The sequence below is a fragment of the Pseudonaja textilis genome, chromosome 2 (genome assembly GCF_049901715.1).
Source record: "Pseudonaja textilis isolate UNSWEBS1 chromosome 2, rPseTex1.2, whole genome shotgun sequence".
In the NCBI taxonomy this organism is placed as follows: domain Eukaryota; kingdom Metazoa; phylum Chordata; class Lepidosauria; order Squamata; family Elapidae; genus Pseudonaja; species Pseudonaja textilis.
Window position 1 is genome coordinate 144765119 of NC_141991.1, and position 18600 is coordinate 144783718.

Below are 18600 nucleotides of genomic sequence, written 5' to 3' on the forward strand. Positions count from 1 at the left end.
TCCACAGGACAACACAAACAAGACCACTGCTACAATAAAATACCTGGTGGGACTTTTTATTCAGTAATTTATCAACACAAAAACTCTGGCCACAAGCATGATTGAACATGGCAACAAATCAGCAAGGGCAGCATTGGTGTTTATGTATGCCAACAAGGTTTGAACACAAGGGGTCTTACAAACCAGACAGAAACAAGCGGGTGGAAACAGGGAGGGAAGGGTGAGGCGCAGCATCAATGAAGGAGGAATATTAAGGCAGTTGGAAGTTGGGGGAGGGGGGCGAGTTGGAAATTTGTTAAGCCACATTTTTTTTAAAAAAGCCAAGATGTGAGAAGGATGAGTGTGGTGAAACCTAGCTCTGGCTTTGGAGGGAAGTAGGAACTAGCTATCAATGAAAAACCATCTCCTTAGCTGAAAAGACCTTTCCATCAGGGCACTGAAAAGGTCAGTGAAGAGAAAATCGGCCTTCCCCTGCACACACTTTATAGAACATAATTGGGATTTGGGGATCCCAGTTCAAGGTTACCCCCCTTCTTTCCCAGTATTTTGGGGTCACAGGTAGGACAGAGGCAGGAAAGAACACGAGGTGTCACTCACAGTCCATTGACATTCAAAGGGGGGGCTCATCAGTGAGGTGGCTCCCCAGCATTTCTTTGCACAGAAACCAATTCTCATTATTCAGAGAGATACCGAAGCCTCTGGGTGCCCCCACTCATACTCCGTCTCCCACCCACCCCTTCTCCTTCCGTCTGCTTGACTCGCTGCAGCTCGTCCCCACTCTCCCCACCAAGACGCTTGACCCGCAGAAGATTGGGGGGTTCGGGTAGGTCTCCTCCATCAAAAATGGCACGACGTAGGCGTCGGGGAGCCAGTGGGAGGCGCTGTGAAGGCAGGTTGCTTGCTCCTGACAGGATCCTGCCAATCAGATACCTGAAAAGGACAAAGAAAGGAAGAATTGGGGGCTTACCACTCCACTCATGCCACCATTTTAATCTGCAAGCAGAAAACAGGTATTGATTTGCAGACTCAGTTCATACTAAGCTATGATTTATTAACCATGGCTTCTATTAAAAGGGCTATGATGGCTGGGCTCCTACATATTCTTAAACTATGGTTTACAAACTACAACAGCCCCATTCACACTTCAAGCAAAACTCTTAACGCATTAGATGTCCCGCCTTTTTCCCACCTCCCTTTCAAAAGCTGTTACAATTCCCAATGTTAAAAGAAGACACAGATCCTAACTCTTCCCTTCCCAAGAACAGAATCCAGGAAAATCTGGATGTGCACTATGGATTGGGGGGACATAGATCCTTTCCCCGTTAAGCTGATGCATTAAGACAGAGACCTGAACATGGGATCCCTGGGCACCAAGCCTTCCTTTCTCCAAATCACACTAGTGGCATCAGTGAAGAGACATATCTCCATTAGTATGGTGTGGTTGTCTGTAATGTAGCTGGAGCGTAATAATAGGGATGACCAGCATGGGTGGAAATGTCTGAAAGCGTGCAAAGGGGCAAACTGGCCAACTCCTCAGTGATACCTTTATTGTGAGCTGAAATTTGAGAGGGGCTGATCCCTGCAGTTTCCACATTCGCTTTGACCCATGAACCCACTGCCCAAGCCAGACTTTTCTCTGGAGAGATTGTTACATTCTCATGGCCGTAGGAAGAAGGAAGTCTTTTCCAATTTGGGGGCTCCAAAAGCACAAGACGACCAAATGTATTGGACCAGCTCTCACAAAACATGGCTTGCTGCACAGAAAATCATGGGACAAAGGCTTCCTAAACTAACCCAGACCAGAAATTTACGCATCAAAAGCAAAAAGTCACAGGTCTAAGCAAAAAAAATAATAAATCTGGATGCAATATAATGGAATGAATATAATTTTCTTAATGTTGTACGCTGCCCGGAGTCACTGTGTATGAGTTGGGCAGCTGTATAAATGTTTAATTAATAAATAAATAAATCCTGTTGGTACAAAGTAACTTTCTACTGATGAAATAATGATTATCATAATTATTATTATCAGGAAAAATTTTCTAAGAGTGCAGGGGGAGAAGAGTTACGATAGTGCTTCTTTCTTCTTCCCTCTGCAGCAACTCCCACTCTTAAACATTTATTCCAAAGACTGGATGGTTCCCAGTGCTGGAGGACGAACTCCAAATCTGAAAAAATCCTCTTTCATGTTATTTATGCTTCCTTTGTGAACTACTCCCTGAAAGGCTATCAAACAACCATTTTGTTTTCTTTCAGTTAAGCTATGACATGATTTTACTCAACAGTGAAAAATGAATTGACACAGGCTTAGAGGCACATCCCACTCTATTTTCTATAGCTCAATGGCCGCATTCTGAACATTTGAGAGTTAAATCCTTATTCAAAGCAAACCCTGATTTTTTTTTCCCCCCATCTCTGGCTACCTCAGCATCTCAGGGTCCACCTCTCCAGCAGCTTCCTCCTCTGCGCCCAGCTCTTCTTGGGGTTCGAATCCTCCTTCGGGAGCCCAATAATGATTCGGCAGTGCCCTGGGTGGAGAGGAGCCACCTGCCAAGCCAGTCTCATCATACTCGGGGTACAAGGTTGCCCCCTTGGCTTCATCCCACAGCCTCAGCAGATTTGCCAGGTAGACAGATTCCTGGTCCCGGCGATGCCCATCCTGAAGGAGGCGCTGCAAAGCACGTGCCAGGTGCTTGTCTGGCTGGAACTGGTTGCTAGGTGGAGACACCGCTCTTTCAAGGGCCTGGGCCATTCGCTCATCAGCCAGCTGGTTCCCGGAAGAAGCCAACACTCGTTGCAAGGCTTGGGCATAGTGATCTTCTTGTAGCTGGCTACCTGGAGTCGACAGGGCCCTTTCAAGGGCAGCCAGCTGAACCAGTTCCGGATAATACACTTCATTAGCCAAGGCGGTCTCAACAGCCTCATATGGTGCCCCCTGAAGCTCACGGCGCACCCGCCGGGGGCCCCCTGACAGGTTGTGATTCATCCCTCCATGGGAGCTGCCTGTGGTGGGCAGAGGCTACAAGAAACAGGGAAGATGATTGACAGGAAGTGAATAAATATGGACAGACCGCAATCAGGCTGGGGCCAGGCAGGGAGGGAGATAATTAGATCATTCCTGCTGTGGACTCAGAGCTGGGTCTTTGGCAATGGATTCACTACACATCGATATGAAACAGCAGAAAATGCCCCCATCAAACTATAAGTAGCTCAACACACAAGTAGTTTTAATTCAAAATACAGGTAAGCTTCAATCTGATCATAGGAAAGCACTTTTAAATCTTATTGATTTCAGCAGAGAAGAGCATTTAATTTGCTTGTTCAAATAAATTGGTATTTGTATCTTTGTTATGCACACACATGAATTTTAATTCTATCCTTCTCCAGGGAGCTTAGAATGGCAAAGGTTTCCATTGCTATTTTATTCTCTTGAAGTAGGTTAAACCAAGAGCTAGCAGTGGGACCCAGCAGGAGGACTTGCAAGTAATCACTGGAAAATGGAACCGCATTTATTTAATTTTAATACATAAATAGAAGGATGGATGCGTGGATGGATAGAAACATTGATAAATATACAGACACCTCAAGATCAATCTTGTCCCATGTCCCCCCCGATGCATAATAGGTAATATTCTAAAATTTGTAGTGACCTACAATCACAGAAATGACTGCATGTAGTAACATACAGTCACCGAAATACAAAACAAAAGCTATTTTTCAAAGCTTTAGTTTCTTAAATGCCAAAGCATTGAGAAGAAAGAAGTTTCTATTTGTGCCACTGAAAATAATGGTAAGTATTTCTATGGCAAAAGCTAATTTTTGTTAATCATTTTTAATTTGTCATTGGGATGAAGACTGCCTTTGACTGAGATGTATTGTCTATCTATTATACAATTTATAAACAACCCTATGACTGAATGTTATCAAGAGTTTAAAAAATACAAATACAGTACGAGAAAGAGCTTAATTTTATTAACCATTCATTCTCTCTCTCTCTACACACACACACACACATACAACACATGCCCCAAAACACATGAACTATGTAGAAACAAATAGCCTGATTTCACTCAAACTTATATCAATATGATCTATGAAAATGGACTCTCCTCTTGTTGTGATTATTATTCATCATTCCTATCATCTTCCTCTCTATAATTCAGTGGCCCGGTTTTCTGTAAAGTAAGTCTGATTAGATTCTTCCAATGTTATGACAAATCCTCCAGGCCTATGAAAATAAAAGAAATGCCCTGCTCCAAATAAAAGAAATGCCCTGCTCCAAATAAAAGAAATGCCCTGCTCCAAATAAAAGAAATGCCCTGCTCCATTTAGCTAAAGAGCTACCAATTTTTAAAATCAGAAAAATTAACCTGAGCCTCAGCACAGCAGGGATGAAGAGAAAGAAAACCAGGGCAAAGAGCACCTGGGAGAATATGGAAGGAAGTTCGTTTCCCCAAACAAAGACAGGCGGGCATCTCTGCAGAGAACTATATAGAAATCTGTGAGGACGCCAAAGAGACTCTGCAGTCCTCCTGCAGGGTTAGTCACACACCCACCGGCAGGAGGGAAATTAGGAAATCTTGGGTAAATCAACGCATCAAAGAATTGCATGGTTAAATCAAACATGGTCCTGACCTTTCAGGGTAATAGACAGCCCTTCATGCATCAAGCTGATGTTTTGCTACCCTTCAGCAACCTACTTAGCTTTGCCTTTTGCTTTCAGCCGCCATGGTCCCCCCTCCCCCCCAAGGCGTTTACGAATCAGTCATGACACCGGGAGCAGGGATGGTGGCAAGGGACTCGGTGCTTACATAAAGCATCCATGACGCCATCGCGGAACATAGTCTTCTTGCTCCTGCACCACACATATGTATTCCATGCCGCACCTTTTGGTTAAAAATTACAGACACCTTTCTGTGAGCCTACCTGGATACCCTACACTTATTAGGGAAGCATACACACCCATTGGTTTTAGGACACAATGCTTTTTACATAGTCACCTGTCACGCCCCTTCTATAGAATTCAGGTGTATTCACATCTTGCACCCTTTAACGCCCAATAAGAGTCACTTGTTGAGATGGGCAACTATAGAAATCAAATACATACATATACCTACAGTCAGTCAGTCAGTCAGTCAGACAGACAGACAGACAGACATAAATACCTTTTTGCATTCACTTGCACACATAGAGTGCAATTCTTTTGCAAACCCCTCCCCCAATAGTTCAATCCTGGCACAGCCACACAGACAATTTGCAAACCTTGCTTACCCTCCCACCCACAAGTACCCCACACTCATCAGTCCTGTGAAACATAACACAGCTGCTCCCCGTAGGCACATGTGTGAATCACTTGCACAACAGTATGCACAACAGTGACTTCTCTGGTTAGGTGGGTGAAAAATAGGCATGCATGATTCACGGTGTTTTATACTTTCCCATGACAAATGTCCATGCACGCACGCACACACATACTCATACACACAGAAGTGCGGCCAGATGTCCTTTGCAGTTTGAAATTGCTCGAAGAGAAGCATTAGATTAGAGTCAAACCAATCTTCATTCTGTATGGAGACTGGCACTTGGTCTTCCATAATTCCAGGACTTCAGTTACCCACCACAAAGGGAAAGTGCCCCTTGGTTGAGACTTCTGATGAGCCCAGCTCTGAATTGGGGACTCGGTGGGTTACAGACCGTCAAGCATTTGCTCCACTTTATTTCGCTAGCATTGATCCCCCAGAATCCCCCAGAGCAAATATTGGCACTGTGGGCAGAAGCGTGTTAAGAGAAGCAGGAATACAGATGCGCCACAAAGAGGCTGGGGGACGACTCAAGTAAGGAAGCCAACCCACAAACTAGGGACTACTAACACCCCCACCCCCCACCCCCAAATGATGGAGGGAAACAAAAGAGAAATCAACTAAACCGAAGTCTGGGCTACTTGGCGTGTAACCAATTCCCCCCTTTCTCTTCGGGTCCCTTCTTCGCAGATACGCATTGCCCAGGGCAAAATCGCGTTCCCACGGCCAGCCTGCGTGTCGGACTCAGTCAACGCGATTTCGAGTTCGCATCTCCTACCTTGGCGGCTCCGAGGCTCGAAAGCAGCGCGAGCAGCAGCGCCGGGCCCATCGCTCCCGAGTCCCTTCGGGAGGTAGAGGCTGCCCGGATGGCGGCGGCGGCGACAGCAAGCGAACGACGGAGCCGAGCGCGGTCTGCAACCAGCCCAGCGGTCCGCGCTACACAGCGGCAGCAGCTCCACCCAATAGCCCCGCCCTGTCGACTTCGGCTCCGCCCACACCTATTACTCAGTTTCCCCAGCAGCGGGCAGGGAGATGGGGGCGGGAAGTGGGGTCCGTATCTTTCCCTTGGAACCCGCGAAGAGCACTTCTGAGCATAGGCAGAGTGCACTCCTTTCTCACCGAACTATCTGCCTTGAGGCCTTTTTCCCTGCTTGCCTCTGGCACATCTAGAAAGCACTGTTCCTGAGCACATGCAGAGCGCACCCCTTTCTACTGACCAGTCTGGCGTGTGTGGCTGTTTGAGGCCTTTTCCCTGCTCGCTGCTACAGGCATGTCCTAGTAATGTGAGTTTTGTCCCCATGCAATTCACCACTTCATCTCATCCCCAGCTCATGGATGAGAAAGGCTGAGGTCGTCCTTAGCTATGCTGGAGTTAAAATACCATATTCCCCTCCTCACTTCTTTTAGCAACATTTAAAGGGTAGCACCAAGGTGTATTTATGTATATATATATATGTGTATGTATGTATATATGTATGTATACATACATACATACATATATACATATATATATATTAGTCCCATCACTTATTGCCTTAGAGAAAAATCAGGGAACTGGGAAAGAGAAATGAAGAGGCCAGAAAAAAAAAATTACAAGTTTCCTGGTAAGAGAGAGTTGGATCGCAGTTTCATTCAAAAGTGGGGAAAACTCTGAAATGTGTAATATATTGCACTTTCTGTATTTCTGTTTTGATCCTGACACTTGCCTGGTTGGGTGGGATGGACAAGAAAAATTAGAATGATATTCTTTGTAGTAATAAAGGCTGTTTCTGCAAAGTACCATAGTATTTCTTTCAGTTTCTTCCCAAAGGACAGGGATACTTAATTTTTAATTTTTGCATTTTGATTTTAACTTTGGAAATTTCTAAAGAAAATTTACGAGTAACCCTTTGGTTGCTATTATTTGTTGCACTTATAACTAATATTTTCTGCAAAAAATTCAAGGCAATGCCAGAGTTCTCTTCCTATTCACACTCATCTTTAGCTAAGAAATTTAGACAGACCAAGACTACCCAATGAACTTTATAGATGAGAGAGAGCTTGAATCCATGTTCCTAATTCTCCTCCATCCTTGCACTCTAACCATGACCCTATTAAAAGCCAGTGGTTGTAATCATAAGGTTAAAATGTAACTTATAAAAGCACATTTCCTTGCCTTCTTCCGTCTCAAGATGTTAAGTGAAATGATTGCAATACATCTCAAATGGGGAACTTGTGAGCTCTAATGCTTCGCTTCGAGCAATTTCAAACTGCAAAGGACATCTGGCCGCACTTCTGTGTGTATGAGTATGAGTGTGCGTGCATGGACGTTTGACGTGGGAAAGTATAAAACACCGTGAATCATGCATGCCTATTTTTCACCCACCTAACCAGAGAAGTCACTGTTGTGCATACTGTTGTGCAAGTGATTCACACATGTGCCTATGGGGAGCAGCTGTGTTATGTTTCACAGGACTGATGAGTGTGGGGTACTTGTGGGTGGGAGGGTAAGCAAGGTTTGCAAATTGTCTGTGTGGCTGTGCCAAGATTGAACTATTGGGGGAGGGGTTTGCAAAAGATGTGGCTGAATCAACTTTCCCAGCAGCCTCAGCTATCCTAAGAAATGGGAATTTAAATTGTTTAGCAATAAGTTGAAGAACATCCAATCCCTATTTGGAATTAAGCCATGGCACTAAAATGTTAATCTTTTACATACATATAAGTCCTGTTTCCACTTTCCACCTTGAATTGTTTAGCCAATGGTATCTTTCTCCTACCGAGCTAGATTCATTCATTCATTCATTCATTCATTCATTCATTCATTCATTCATTCATTCATTGTACCCCTTGGGTACCAAAAATTGGACAGTTTGCAAGCAAAAAGAATAAAAAACGAGAGAGAAAAAAATATAATAAAATGATGGAGTAAAGGATGCTAAAGATGACATCACTGGCCAGAATGAAACAGTAACTCAAGTTCAACTCAAAGGGACTTTATTTATTTGCATCAAAGTTCTTCAAAGCGCTCAGGAAGTGTGTGGTCCATCCTGATCTTGGGAGGAACTTCATTCCAGAAGGCAGGCATTGCAACAGAAAAGGCACACTTCTGTTGTCTCATCTGATGGCGTTGTTTAATCAAAGGAACCCAGAGCATGCCAAACCTGCTAGATCAAATTGGGTGGGCAAATTCTATGGGAGACAGGAGGTCCCTCCTAAAGCAGGCCCTATGTCATCAAAGATCCAGGAAATGACCTTTATTTCACATTGTGCTAGGGCACACTCTATTTTACCCACATAGGAGGGATCCAAGTTCTCTCCATCTCTCTCGATGATAGGTAGGGCTTGGGTTTTGTTTTTTTTGTAATTTGGAAAATCTTTTTCCACCTACATGAAAAAAGAGAAACAGAGCATGAAAGAAAACTGACTCTCCCATCCTGTGTCCTACAGTATTTCTAAACACAGAATGTTGTAATTATTCCATTAATGTTGGTATTAATTGGTTCCCCATTTTATATGTTGGTTCAGAGGCTCTTGCAATTCCCCATATTGAGAGTGGGGAGAGAGAATTTAGTTCACGCTACAGTTTACTTCTTATGCTATTCCATAGGCAAGCCTGACAATAATCTCTCCTCTCAACATGTTGCTAAAGAAGCCATATGAATGAACTCCTTCGGTAATAACTGAAAAAGTGAGCAGCTTGTAGATTTTCGGTTTCCAAATTAAGATCACTTTACATCAAAAGTGCGTAGTCTTAATGTAGGTCAGTGCCTTCCAAATATACTCCCCTAATGCTGCCTTTATTTCATTAAGAATTGTAGCCAATACTATTGTGCTGTCCTTCAGATGGGATAAGCATCGGTAACCATAATCTCCCAGTAATACTGGTAACGTTGGCTAAAAATAATGCAACCTATACTCTAGCACAGGGGTGTCAAACTCAAGGCCCGCAGACTGGATCCAGCCCAGTGGGAGTTTAGATCTTAGGCCCACGTGGCTGCCTTGGAAGGACTGGCCCGTGGTGCCTCTGCCAGTGAAAACAGAGCTCGGGTGGGCCACCCATTTTGGCTGGCTGAGGCTGTCACAACAAAAAACCACATCTCAGGAGCCCATTTTCGCTGACAGAGCGCTCAGGCACCATAGGTGCCCCTGACAGTGACATCGAGCTGGCCACGCCCCCCCTGCCCCCCCCCCCCCCCCACCCCCGAGGTCAAACACAACCCTGATGCGGCCCTCAATGAATTCGAGTTTGACACCCCTGCTCTAGCACACCTGAGGGGCATCAGCTTGAGAAAACTGGATTGAAATATCAGAGCATTCCTGTTGGAACCACTGCTCGGTTTGCCAAAAAAGTAATCTTTGTATCTGCTGATTTCATTTCCATTTGTGGTCAGTTTTCTGACTGCTGTAAATGGATGTTGCTATATGGGTCACAGAGAAAACAAGAAATAGGAGACCGTAATTGACAACCTATTCATTCTGCCTGAATCGCCCAATTTCAATACAAAATGAAAGCAGGATCACCTCCTGCTTTGGAAAAAGAAATATAATGCTTTGCTCCTTACTTTACCAGGATATACAAGCTTTCATGTGAGGCCAACCCAGGAACTAAGCACCAAGCAGAAAAGTCTCCGACTGAAGCAGATTCGTTTATAAAATGTAGCACATAGGATGTAATTATTTTGGTAACATTTATATATTAATGATTTACAAATGAATATAGGTAGTCCTCGACTTAAAACAGTTCATTTATTGACCATTCAAAGTGATGACAGCACTGAAAAGAGTGACTAATGATGGCCATTTTTCACAGTTACAATCACAGCAGCACATGCCTGGCAACTGGTTCATACTTATGACCGTTGCTGTGTCCCAGGTCACGTGATCCACCTTTTGAAACTTTCTGCCAAGGAAAGTCAATGGGGAAGCCAGATTCATTTAACAATCAGGTTAGTAACTTATCAACTGCAGTGATTCATTTGGTGGCGAGACAGGTCATAAAATAGGGCAAATCTCCACTTAATAAATGTCTCTCTTAAGAACAGGAATTTGGGGCTCAATTGTGGTCATATGTTGAGGACTATCTGTACATACAAATGTTGATAAATCAGACTATGAGGTAAGATGGAAAGGGCAGAATAGCATGTGCTGAATACTTAACATTATATTTTGCTCCCATTCTCTATATTAATTAATCTGCTGGCCACAAGTGTATGTAGGATGCTGTCTTGGAGAGAAGTTTGTGTGCTAAGTCTGTTCAGATCACAAATGTGCAATTCAGGGTTGCAGCATTTTGGTCCATAATTTGGCTAGCAAATATCCAGCCCCATTGTGATTTGGGATTTGGTTCTTATTGGCTTGTAGAACCGGAGAACTTTTCATTTGGATTGAACCCTTGACTAGATAAAAACACCTTAGTGTTTCTATAAAGAAATACAATTGTCTTGTTCTTGTAAGGTTTTGCTTTGGTTGCTTTATATTTATTTATCGGGCAAATTTCTAGTCAGTCCAGCTTCAGAATGAACGACTTCATAAGATAAACAACTTTATGCATAAAACAATACAAAACATAATATAAAATACCCCTTTTTTGCCATTTGGCATATGGGGGAAACAACATATTTCAAGGTCCCTTGCACCAAGAAGGACACCTCAAAACATCTAGCTCTGGCTCCAGGGAAAACCCCAATTTTTAAAGAGATTCTAAAGGGGTACAGGGGAGGGGCATATGGACAGCTGGGATTGGGGTGCTGTTCTTACAAAGAGAATGATTATTTCTGCTTGCAAATATTGTTTAACTCTCCATAAACTGCTTAATTTTGGGTGCTTGCGGTGGTTAAAAAGTAGAGGTGCAACTCATTCCAGATAGCAATTTGTACCTTAATGCTGATAAATTCCTGGATTTAAGAGAGCCCTGAAACAAAATCACAGAAAGCTTGCTGATAGGAGAGGATTAAAAATAGATTACAGTGAGAGCCAGAGTGCATTTATATATACTGAATACTCTATAATAAAGATCATATGCTAAATTTCTAGTATTTTCTAGTAAAGATATAGCTGGAGCGAAGATCATCCATGATAAAGTTGCATGTTATAAAGAATGTTATTTCTAGGCCAGTTTGACTGTGGTCATGTTTGAATTGGAACCTTGCAAATCAACCTGTTGAGTGGTTTATCAGATTTATATCCTCCCTTTCATTCAAGGACTCCAGTTCCGTCCTGCGTCCTATTTTCCCCAGCAACAACCTTGTGAAGTACAGTAGGCTGGGCTGACAAAGAAGCCACCCAAAGAGCATTTGTGGCTCCGGATGGATTCCTACATTTGAATCCCCTTTGCTGTCCATCACCTTAACCTCTACCCTACTATTCTATCTCTATAACATGAATATGTCTCCTTTGATTAAGAAGCAGCTGGAAAGGTGGATCAATACATACATGCAGGCCACATTGCCCACTGGTACCTCATTGGGTCAGAGATATGTCCTAGCAATATCTTTTTCTTGTCAGGTTCTCATAATGTTGCCTTTGTCAGTCTCATGCTGGAACGGCCTTCAGTTTTCCTCAGCCGTGTTAATGTTAAAGTTGCATTGTCTCCGTCAGGCTACTGCTGATACTGTCCAAGGGCAGCCTCCAGATGTGTCACATATGTTAGGTTTGATCACCCATGACCTTGAAGGAAAATAGTGAAACTGTGGGAACTGGGACAGGGGCAGGAGAGGGATGGCCGACCAGCCCGGGTGAGTGGGAACAGTAAATTTTATGCCAGGGTCGTTTTTTGCCAACTCCATACTAAAACCCAATGTGAAAAGCATATATATATATATATATATATATATATATATATATATATATATATATATATATATATATATATATATATATATATTTGTTTCTGAGGTTCTCGGTATTTATATGTAGATCTTTGGTTGTTGGGTTTTTCTCGCGTAGATTCAAAGTATCTAGCACGTTTGATGAAGTCTCATTCATCATCTTCAGGCTTCTGTCTCCGGCTCTGTGCTTCTCAGGTACTTACTCTAGAAGCACAGAGGGAGCAGCTGAGTGATGAATGAGACTCATCACGTGCAGATACTGAATCTTACGTGGAAACAACAACAAATATATATATATATATATATATATATATATATATATATATATATATATATATATATATATATATATATATATATATATATATATATATATATATATATATATATATATATATATATTACTAAACATATATTACTAAATATATTACTATATTACTAAATATATTACTAAACATATATTTTAGAATCTGCTTTAAAAAGTGTTACTCTCCAACCGCATTAATGGCTTCTTTTATAAAGGGAAAAAAGCTGCACTATAATATTGAAGGTTGGCGACAGATGGTGCCGGGGGAGAGGGGGAGGGCCCTGAAGTTGGACTCTTGAAAACCCCAAGACGGGTTCTTGCTTTGTCATCATCGTCCGTCTCAAGCATACGCCCTTGAGCCTGGCGCTTTCTTTGTCCTTCCCCCACTCCTTTCCCCATGCGCTTATTGCAATCTTGCTTTCTGCAGCATCCATTGCCATGGAGACAAAATGAGTCATTTACAATCGAGGGAGGACAATGGCAGGCGAGGAACAGTGCATGACGGGAGTGTCCTAGACTCGCTTGCAGTGGAGTTGACATTCTCTCCCTGCACTCCTGGTGATGCTTCGGGGAGTCCCAAGAGAAGTAACTACGAGGCTTCTTCTGATGCTCTGTGACTCTACCCAGGGGCTTTGTTTCTCTCTAGGCCCAGGCTCAAACCCTCAGGGGCAGCCTACAAACAGGACACCCCATCCCTTCCACTTTCCCAAGGACTGACTCCCCCAGAATCTCTTGTACATCCCCCAATACCCTCCAGCCGACAGATGTCAAACAAATAAGAGGATGCTAAGTTTTCTTGGCCTGGCTCCCATTCTACCAGAGCTAAAGGCATTTAGAGATCTGTAAGTAATCCTAGCCTGGTCAGCTCTGGAGCTCTGGGAAATCCAGCCCACCCCCCTTGGGAGGCCAGCTCTCCCACTCAAGTAATTACCCAAGTAATTCATTACTTAAGGTTCAATCCATTACCTGGGTCTCTCCCGTGTGGCTGCCTTTCTTCCCAGCTTCAATTCCCCCTAGCCCGTCCCTCAAAAAAGAAAGCAGTTTTACTATTGGGAGTGGAGAATTTGGAAGCCATTGAGCACAGAAGAGTGTGCTTTGTAATATATACTGAAAGCATATGGCCCAATGCTGGCATGTAGCTGATGAATTGGAGCAGCTTATTTTATGTGTGATCTAAAATTTCCAAACTTTTTTTTAACCACACACTCCCTTCAGTGGCCATGTGAGAGTCTTTCCTTGTGCCCCGAAAACATCATTTTCCTTGCTTTAACTCTTCCCTATGACATTGCCTTCATCTCCTTAACTCCTCCTCAGTTGTTCTAGGGCTAAAGTAGCATTTCTAACTTATTTTTGACAGCATACAAGGGTGCTCTTGAAGTATGTAAAATCTGTACACCTTTCTCTCGTTGCCTTGGAGGGAAATCAGGGAACTACAGTGATGGGGGAGCCGAGGCAAGATAGGGATTGGTAATGGGGATACCAAACGCTAGCATAATGTTGAAGGCTGTGCCGAGAGAACCATGTTCTCAAAGGGCAAACTATGATTCAGAACACCGGGTCTAGAGGGGAAGTCAAGGACTCTTGGGAACACCTTGAATAATTATTTCTCAACCTTGGCAATTTTAAGATGCGTGGACTTCATGAAAGGTGGAGAAAACTTTGATTCAGCAGTGGAAAATACTGAAGGCTTATTATACTAATGTTACTATTACACGATCTCGCAGCATATAACTGGATTACAAACGTAACAGATACTGAGTCCAACCTGGGAATATAATTAGAAATTAAATATTTTGCATTTAATGCATATTCTTGAATACCGCATCCAGTTTTGGTCGCCACAATGTAAAAAAGATGTGGAGACTCTAGAAAGAGTGCAGAGAAGAGCAACGAAGATGAATAGGGGACTGGAGGTTAAAACATACAGAATGGTTGCTGGAATTGGGCATGTCTAGTTTAGGGGTGACATGATAGCTGTGTTCCAATATCTCAGGGGTTACCACAAAGAAGAGGGAGTCAAGCTATTCTCCAAAGCACCTGAAGGCAAGACAAGAAGCAATGGATGGAAACTAATCAAGGAGAGAAGCAACTTAGAACTAAGGATGAATTTCCTGACAGAACAATTAATCAGTGGAACAACATGCCTCTAAAAGTTGTGAATGCTCTGACACTGGAAGCTTTTAAGAAGAGATTGGACAACCGTTTGTCTGAAATGGTGTAAGATTTCCTGCTCAAGCAGGGGGTTAGACTAAAAGACCTCCAAGGTTCCTTCAAGGTCTGTTATTCTGTTATTATTCTGTTATTCTGCTTTACTTCATCACATAATTATGGTCCTTCCATTAATCTTTTGCTGCCTGGATCAGGCATGCTCCATCAGATCATTTAACAGACCTAATGGCTATTCTGACTTAGCACAATGTTGGAACATATTCGAAAGAGGAGGCTGTTAAAGGTAATAAATCATAATCAGCATGTCTGACTCATCACCGTTAGTGAAGTGCCTACCATATTCTGAGCAGTGTGCAAATTTGTTCAGATTACAGAGGATTCGTCTCAAGGCTGATACAGTACAAGAAAAACAGATGTATGGGGAATGAAGAGGAAAATATACCTCATTAGGTCCTTCAAACTAGCCCACAAACATTTTCATTTATTCTTACACAGATCTTACTGAAATAGGAAGAGTTAGCTCCATGTTGTCATGATGGTGCAGAAATTGGGTATATTAATGCCAGTTAGAAAACACATTGTGAGATTTGGAGCCAAAACATTGTTTAATCAGCATATATATAATCTTGAATCCTTACGATTTATATCGACTGTTTCCTAGTATGATTTGATTGCTTATTGTACCCTATGACTATTATTAAGTGTTGTACCTGATGATTCTTGACTCTTGACAAATGTATCTTTTCCTTTATCTACACTGAGAGCATTTGCACCAAGACGATTTCCTTGTGTGTCCTATCACACTTGGCGAATAAAGAATTCTTGAAGATATCAGTGTTTGTCAGCATCAGAAGTTGCAGTTATATAAATTAGTATAAGAAAAATTGGGATGTGTGGAATGAGCAGTGGAACAGTATGATACAACAACAAAAATTCACTGCACTTTTATTCCCTGCAGTCCCAATATGGGATAGGCGTATAGAATTTTTTCCCCAAAAATTGCAAATGTGCCAGTTCATCCTCTCACATAATACACTGATGAGCTCTTTCTGTGTTATAATTAACACAGGATCTAAACATCTGCTAGGGGCAGGTTTTGTTCATTTAGATAAAGGAATCCATTTTTAACTCTTTTGTAAATGGTTTTAGATGCAGCCTGAAAAACACTTCTTGTTATAGAATAGGGTAACAGATTCTAAGCAGTTCTTTTATATGGAAAAATAATGAAATTCCTGCAGTGGAAGAATAGATTGTGAAAATATCAGAATGTGGGAAATGGCAAAACTGACCTGTTTGGTCAGAAAATAACCACAAAAACTTTTTATTTAAAGACCAGAAACCTTATATGGACTTTTTATTGAAAGAAGAAAAATATGATTTAATGGTTTACGGATTTGAAGATTAAGAAAGATGAGGGGGTAGAGGAATTTGCAAAATGTTTAAGAGGGAGGACAGACAACAAGTATTGAAAAGAAAGTTGGAAGGGAGTTATATATTTCTTAACTTTGTTTTTTCTTTTCTGAATTTTGTTTTTCTTCTTTTTCTTCTATTTTCTTTTGATTTGTGATTAACTGAACAGGGTTTGGAGGGACCTTGGAGGTCTTTTAGTCCAGCTGCATGCAGAAGCAGGGGACCCTATACCATTTCAGGCAAATGGCTGTCCAGTCTCTTTTTAAAAGCTTCCAGTTTTAAAGCACCCACAACTTCTGAAGGCAAGCAGTTCCAATGGTTTATTGTCCTCACTGTCAGGAAATTTCAACAACGTAAAACTAAGGATTTATTATATCAAATATAAATAAATAAATAAGAAATATTTATAATGTATCTATTGTACTTTAAATGACACCATTTATGAGTTACCTTATTGCATTTCCTTCTAAGTTCTAAGTTGGCCTTCAACTCTGTAAGTCTGTGAGGAAAGATTAGGTAATAAAAGATCCTTTTTGAAGATCTATCAAGCTTTAAATATAACCAACAGCTATTACTTCTGGCAATGAAAACTCTCAAGATACTTTTACTCTATAAGGCACAACTCTATCCTGATTCAGTTGGTCTCCCTAAGCTTCATTTAACTGTAGAATCACTTAATACCTGATTTCACTTCAACAGAAGTACACCTCACCAAAAAACAACCCTTATATTCATCCCAGCAGTTGAGTTGTTGCACTCCTTGTGGGGAACAGTTCTGAGCTAAGTCTTGTGCTAAGACCTGGCTCAACTAATGCAGAGTGTAAAGTGTAGCCTTCATCCTTTGAAGAGTTGTCCTCAGAGGAGACCATGAGATAGATAGATAGATAGATGATAGATAGATAGATAGATAGATAGATAGATAGATAGATAGATAGATAGATAGATGATAGACAGACAGACAGACAGACAGATATTGGCTAAGTGTGGTTGGACACACAAGGAATTTGTCTTGGTGCAAATGCTCTCAGTGTACATAAAAGAAAAGATACATTTGTCAAGAATCATAAGGTACAACACTTAATAATAGTCACAGGGTACAATACCCTGTACTTGATGGAGGGTGACATCATTGGCAGTGCCCATGTGAGGTTCATCTGACAACCTTACTGGCTATGGTTTGTTACATGAAGGAAAAGTTAGAGGTGGGATGAGAAACTCCATCATGCAAATTAGTTTGCACAAGCCATAGGATTTCAGTAGGATTTCAATTTGGATGAAAGCTGTGGGGGGGGGGGGAAGACATCTAATAAAACAATTAAGAACTGAGAATCTCTACAGACCTTTGGCTATACATTTTGGGATGAACAGCCTTTGAATGGTGTGGGAGTAGGAATGGATTTCCAGAGGGAAAAAGTTGCAGACTATAGGAACTGGGAGCACTACTCAGGTGACCCCGAGGACACAGATAAACCTCCAAGTGCTTCAATGGAGCTCTAATGCAGGGGGTGTGCAACTCATGTCGTCAATGGTGGCATCACATGACGTATCGGGACTTTTTCCCCCTTCGCTAAACTAGGCGTGGGCATGGCCAGCGCATAACACATCCAGCCCACGAGCCGGGAGTTTAACAGCCCTGCTCTAAAGGATGCAAATGACCAGCTGTCTGCAAGGAGTATAAATCCTTCCATTCCCCACTATCCTGTTAGAGCTGAAGAAGCTTCTTGGATGAGAAGCAAAACATCTTCAAAAGAAAACCATGAAAGTCCAGTTGCCTCCTGAAAAAAGCACCTTTGGGACCTGGAGGACTGAGAATCTCTACAAAACAGTAAATTAAAAATGATCTAAATATGATGTGGGGCAAGAAATCATGGAAAGAAAGAACAATTTCCCTACTTCATACAGTGAAGTCATGCACAAGAATTGGCCTTGGGACAACAATTTAAGACCACAAAAGTATACAGGTAGTCCTAGACTTACAACAGTTCATTCAGTGACCATTCAAAGTTGCAGTGTCACTGAAAAAAGTAACATGCCTTTTTTTCACACTTACACTTACAACCATAGTAGCATTCATGTGACCAAAATTCAGATGGTGGGCAACTGACTCATATTTATGACGGTTGCCGTATCCCAGGGTCATGTGATCACCTTTTGTGGACTTTCAACAAGCAAAGTCAGCGGGGAAGCCAGATCCATTGAACAAGCAGGTTACTAATTTAACAACTGCAGGGGTTCACTGAACAACTGTGGCAAGAAAGGTCATGCAATGGGGCAAAATTCATTTGTGTCTCACTTAGCAACATAACTTTTGGGCTCAGTTGTGGTCGTAAGTTGAGGACTGCGTGTAAAATGTTCATTTTGGAATTTTGGAAGATGCAGCTATTCTATAACATGAAGAAAATATGCATCTTGGTGAAGAGGGGGAGCAATTTTCAATCCGATGGAATTTTTCAGAGATAAAAATGGTTTGCATGAACGGAACCCTTCCTGCCCCTTCCCTGGACCTCTGCCCAGCCTAATACTAAGGCAAGGGGATGGGAGTGGCTGCTTTTTATGACCTGATATTTGTTTTTCCTCCCCAACCACCATGCAGGGCTACAGTCAGGAT

General features: G+C 42.1%; 1 protein-coding gene across 1 annotated transcript; it reads right to left on the reverse strand.

Moving 5' to 3' along the window:
* Positions 1-40: 40 nt before the first annotated feature.
* On the reverse strand, positions 41-6280 carry PCSK1N (proprotein convertase subtilisin/kexin type 1 inhibitor). The gene is made up of 3 exons (XM_087925701.1): positions 6079-6280; positions 2424-3019; positions 41-930 (listed from the first exon to the last, which is right to left on the reverse strand). The coding sequence occupies exons 1-3, from the start codon at positions 6127-6129 to the stop codon at positions 675-677; spliced, it is 903 nt and encodes a 300-aa protein (XP_087781827.1). The 5' UTR covers positions 6130-6280; the 3' UTR covers positions 41-674.
* Between the last annotated feature and the right edge of the window lie 12320 nt (positions 6281-18600).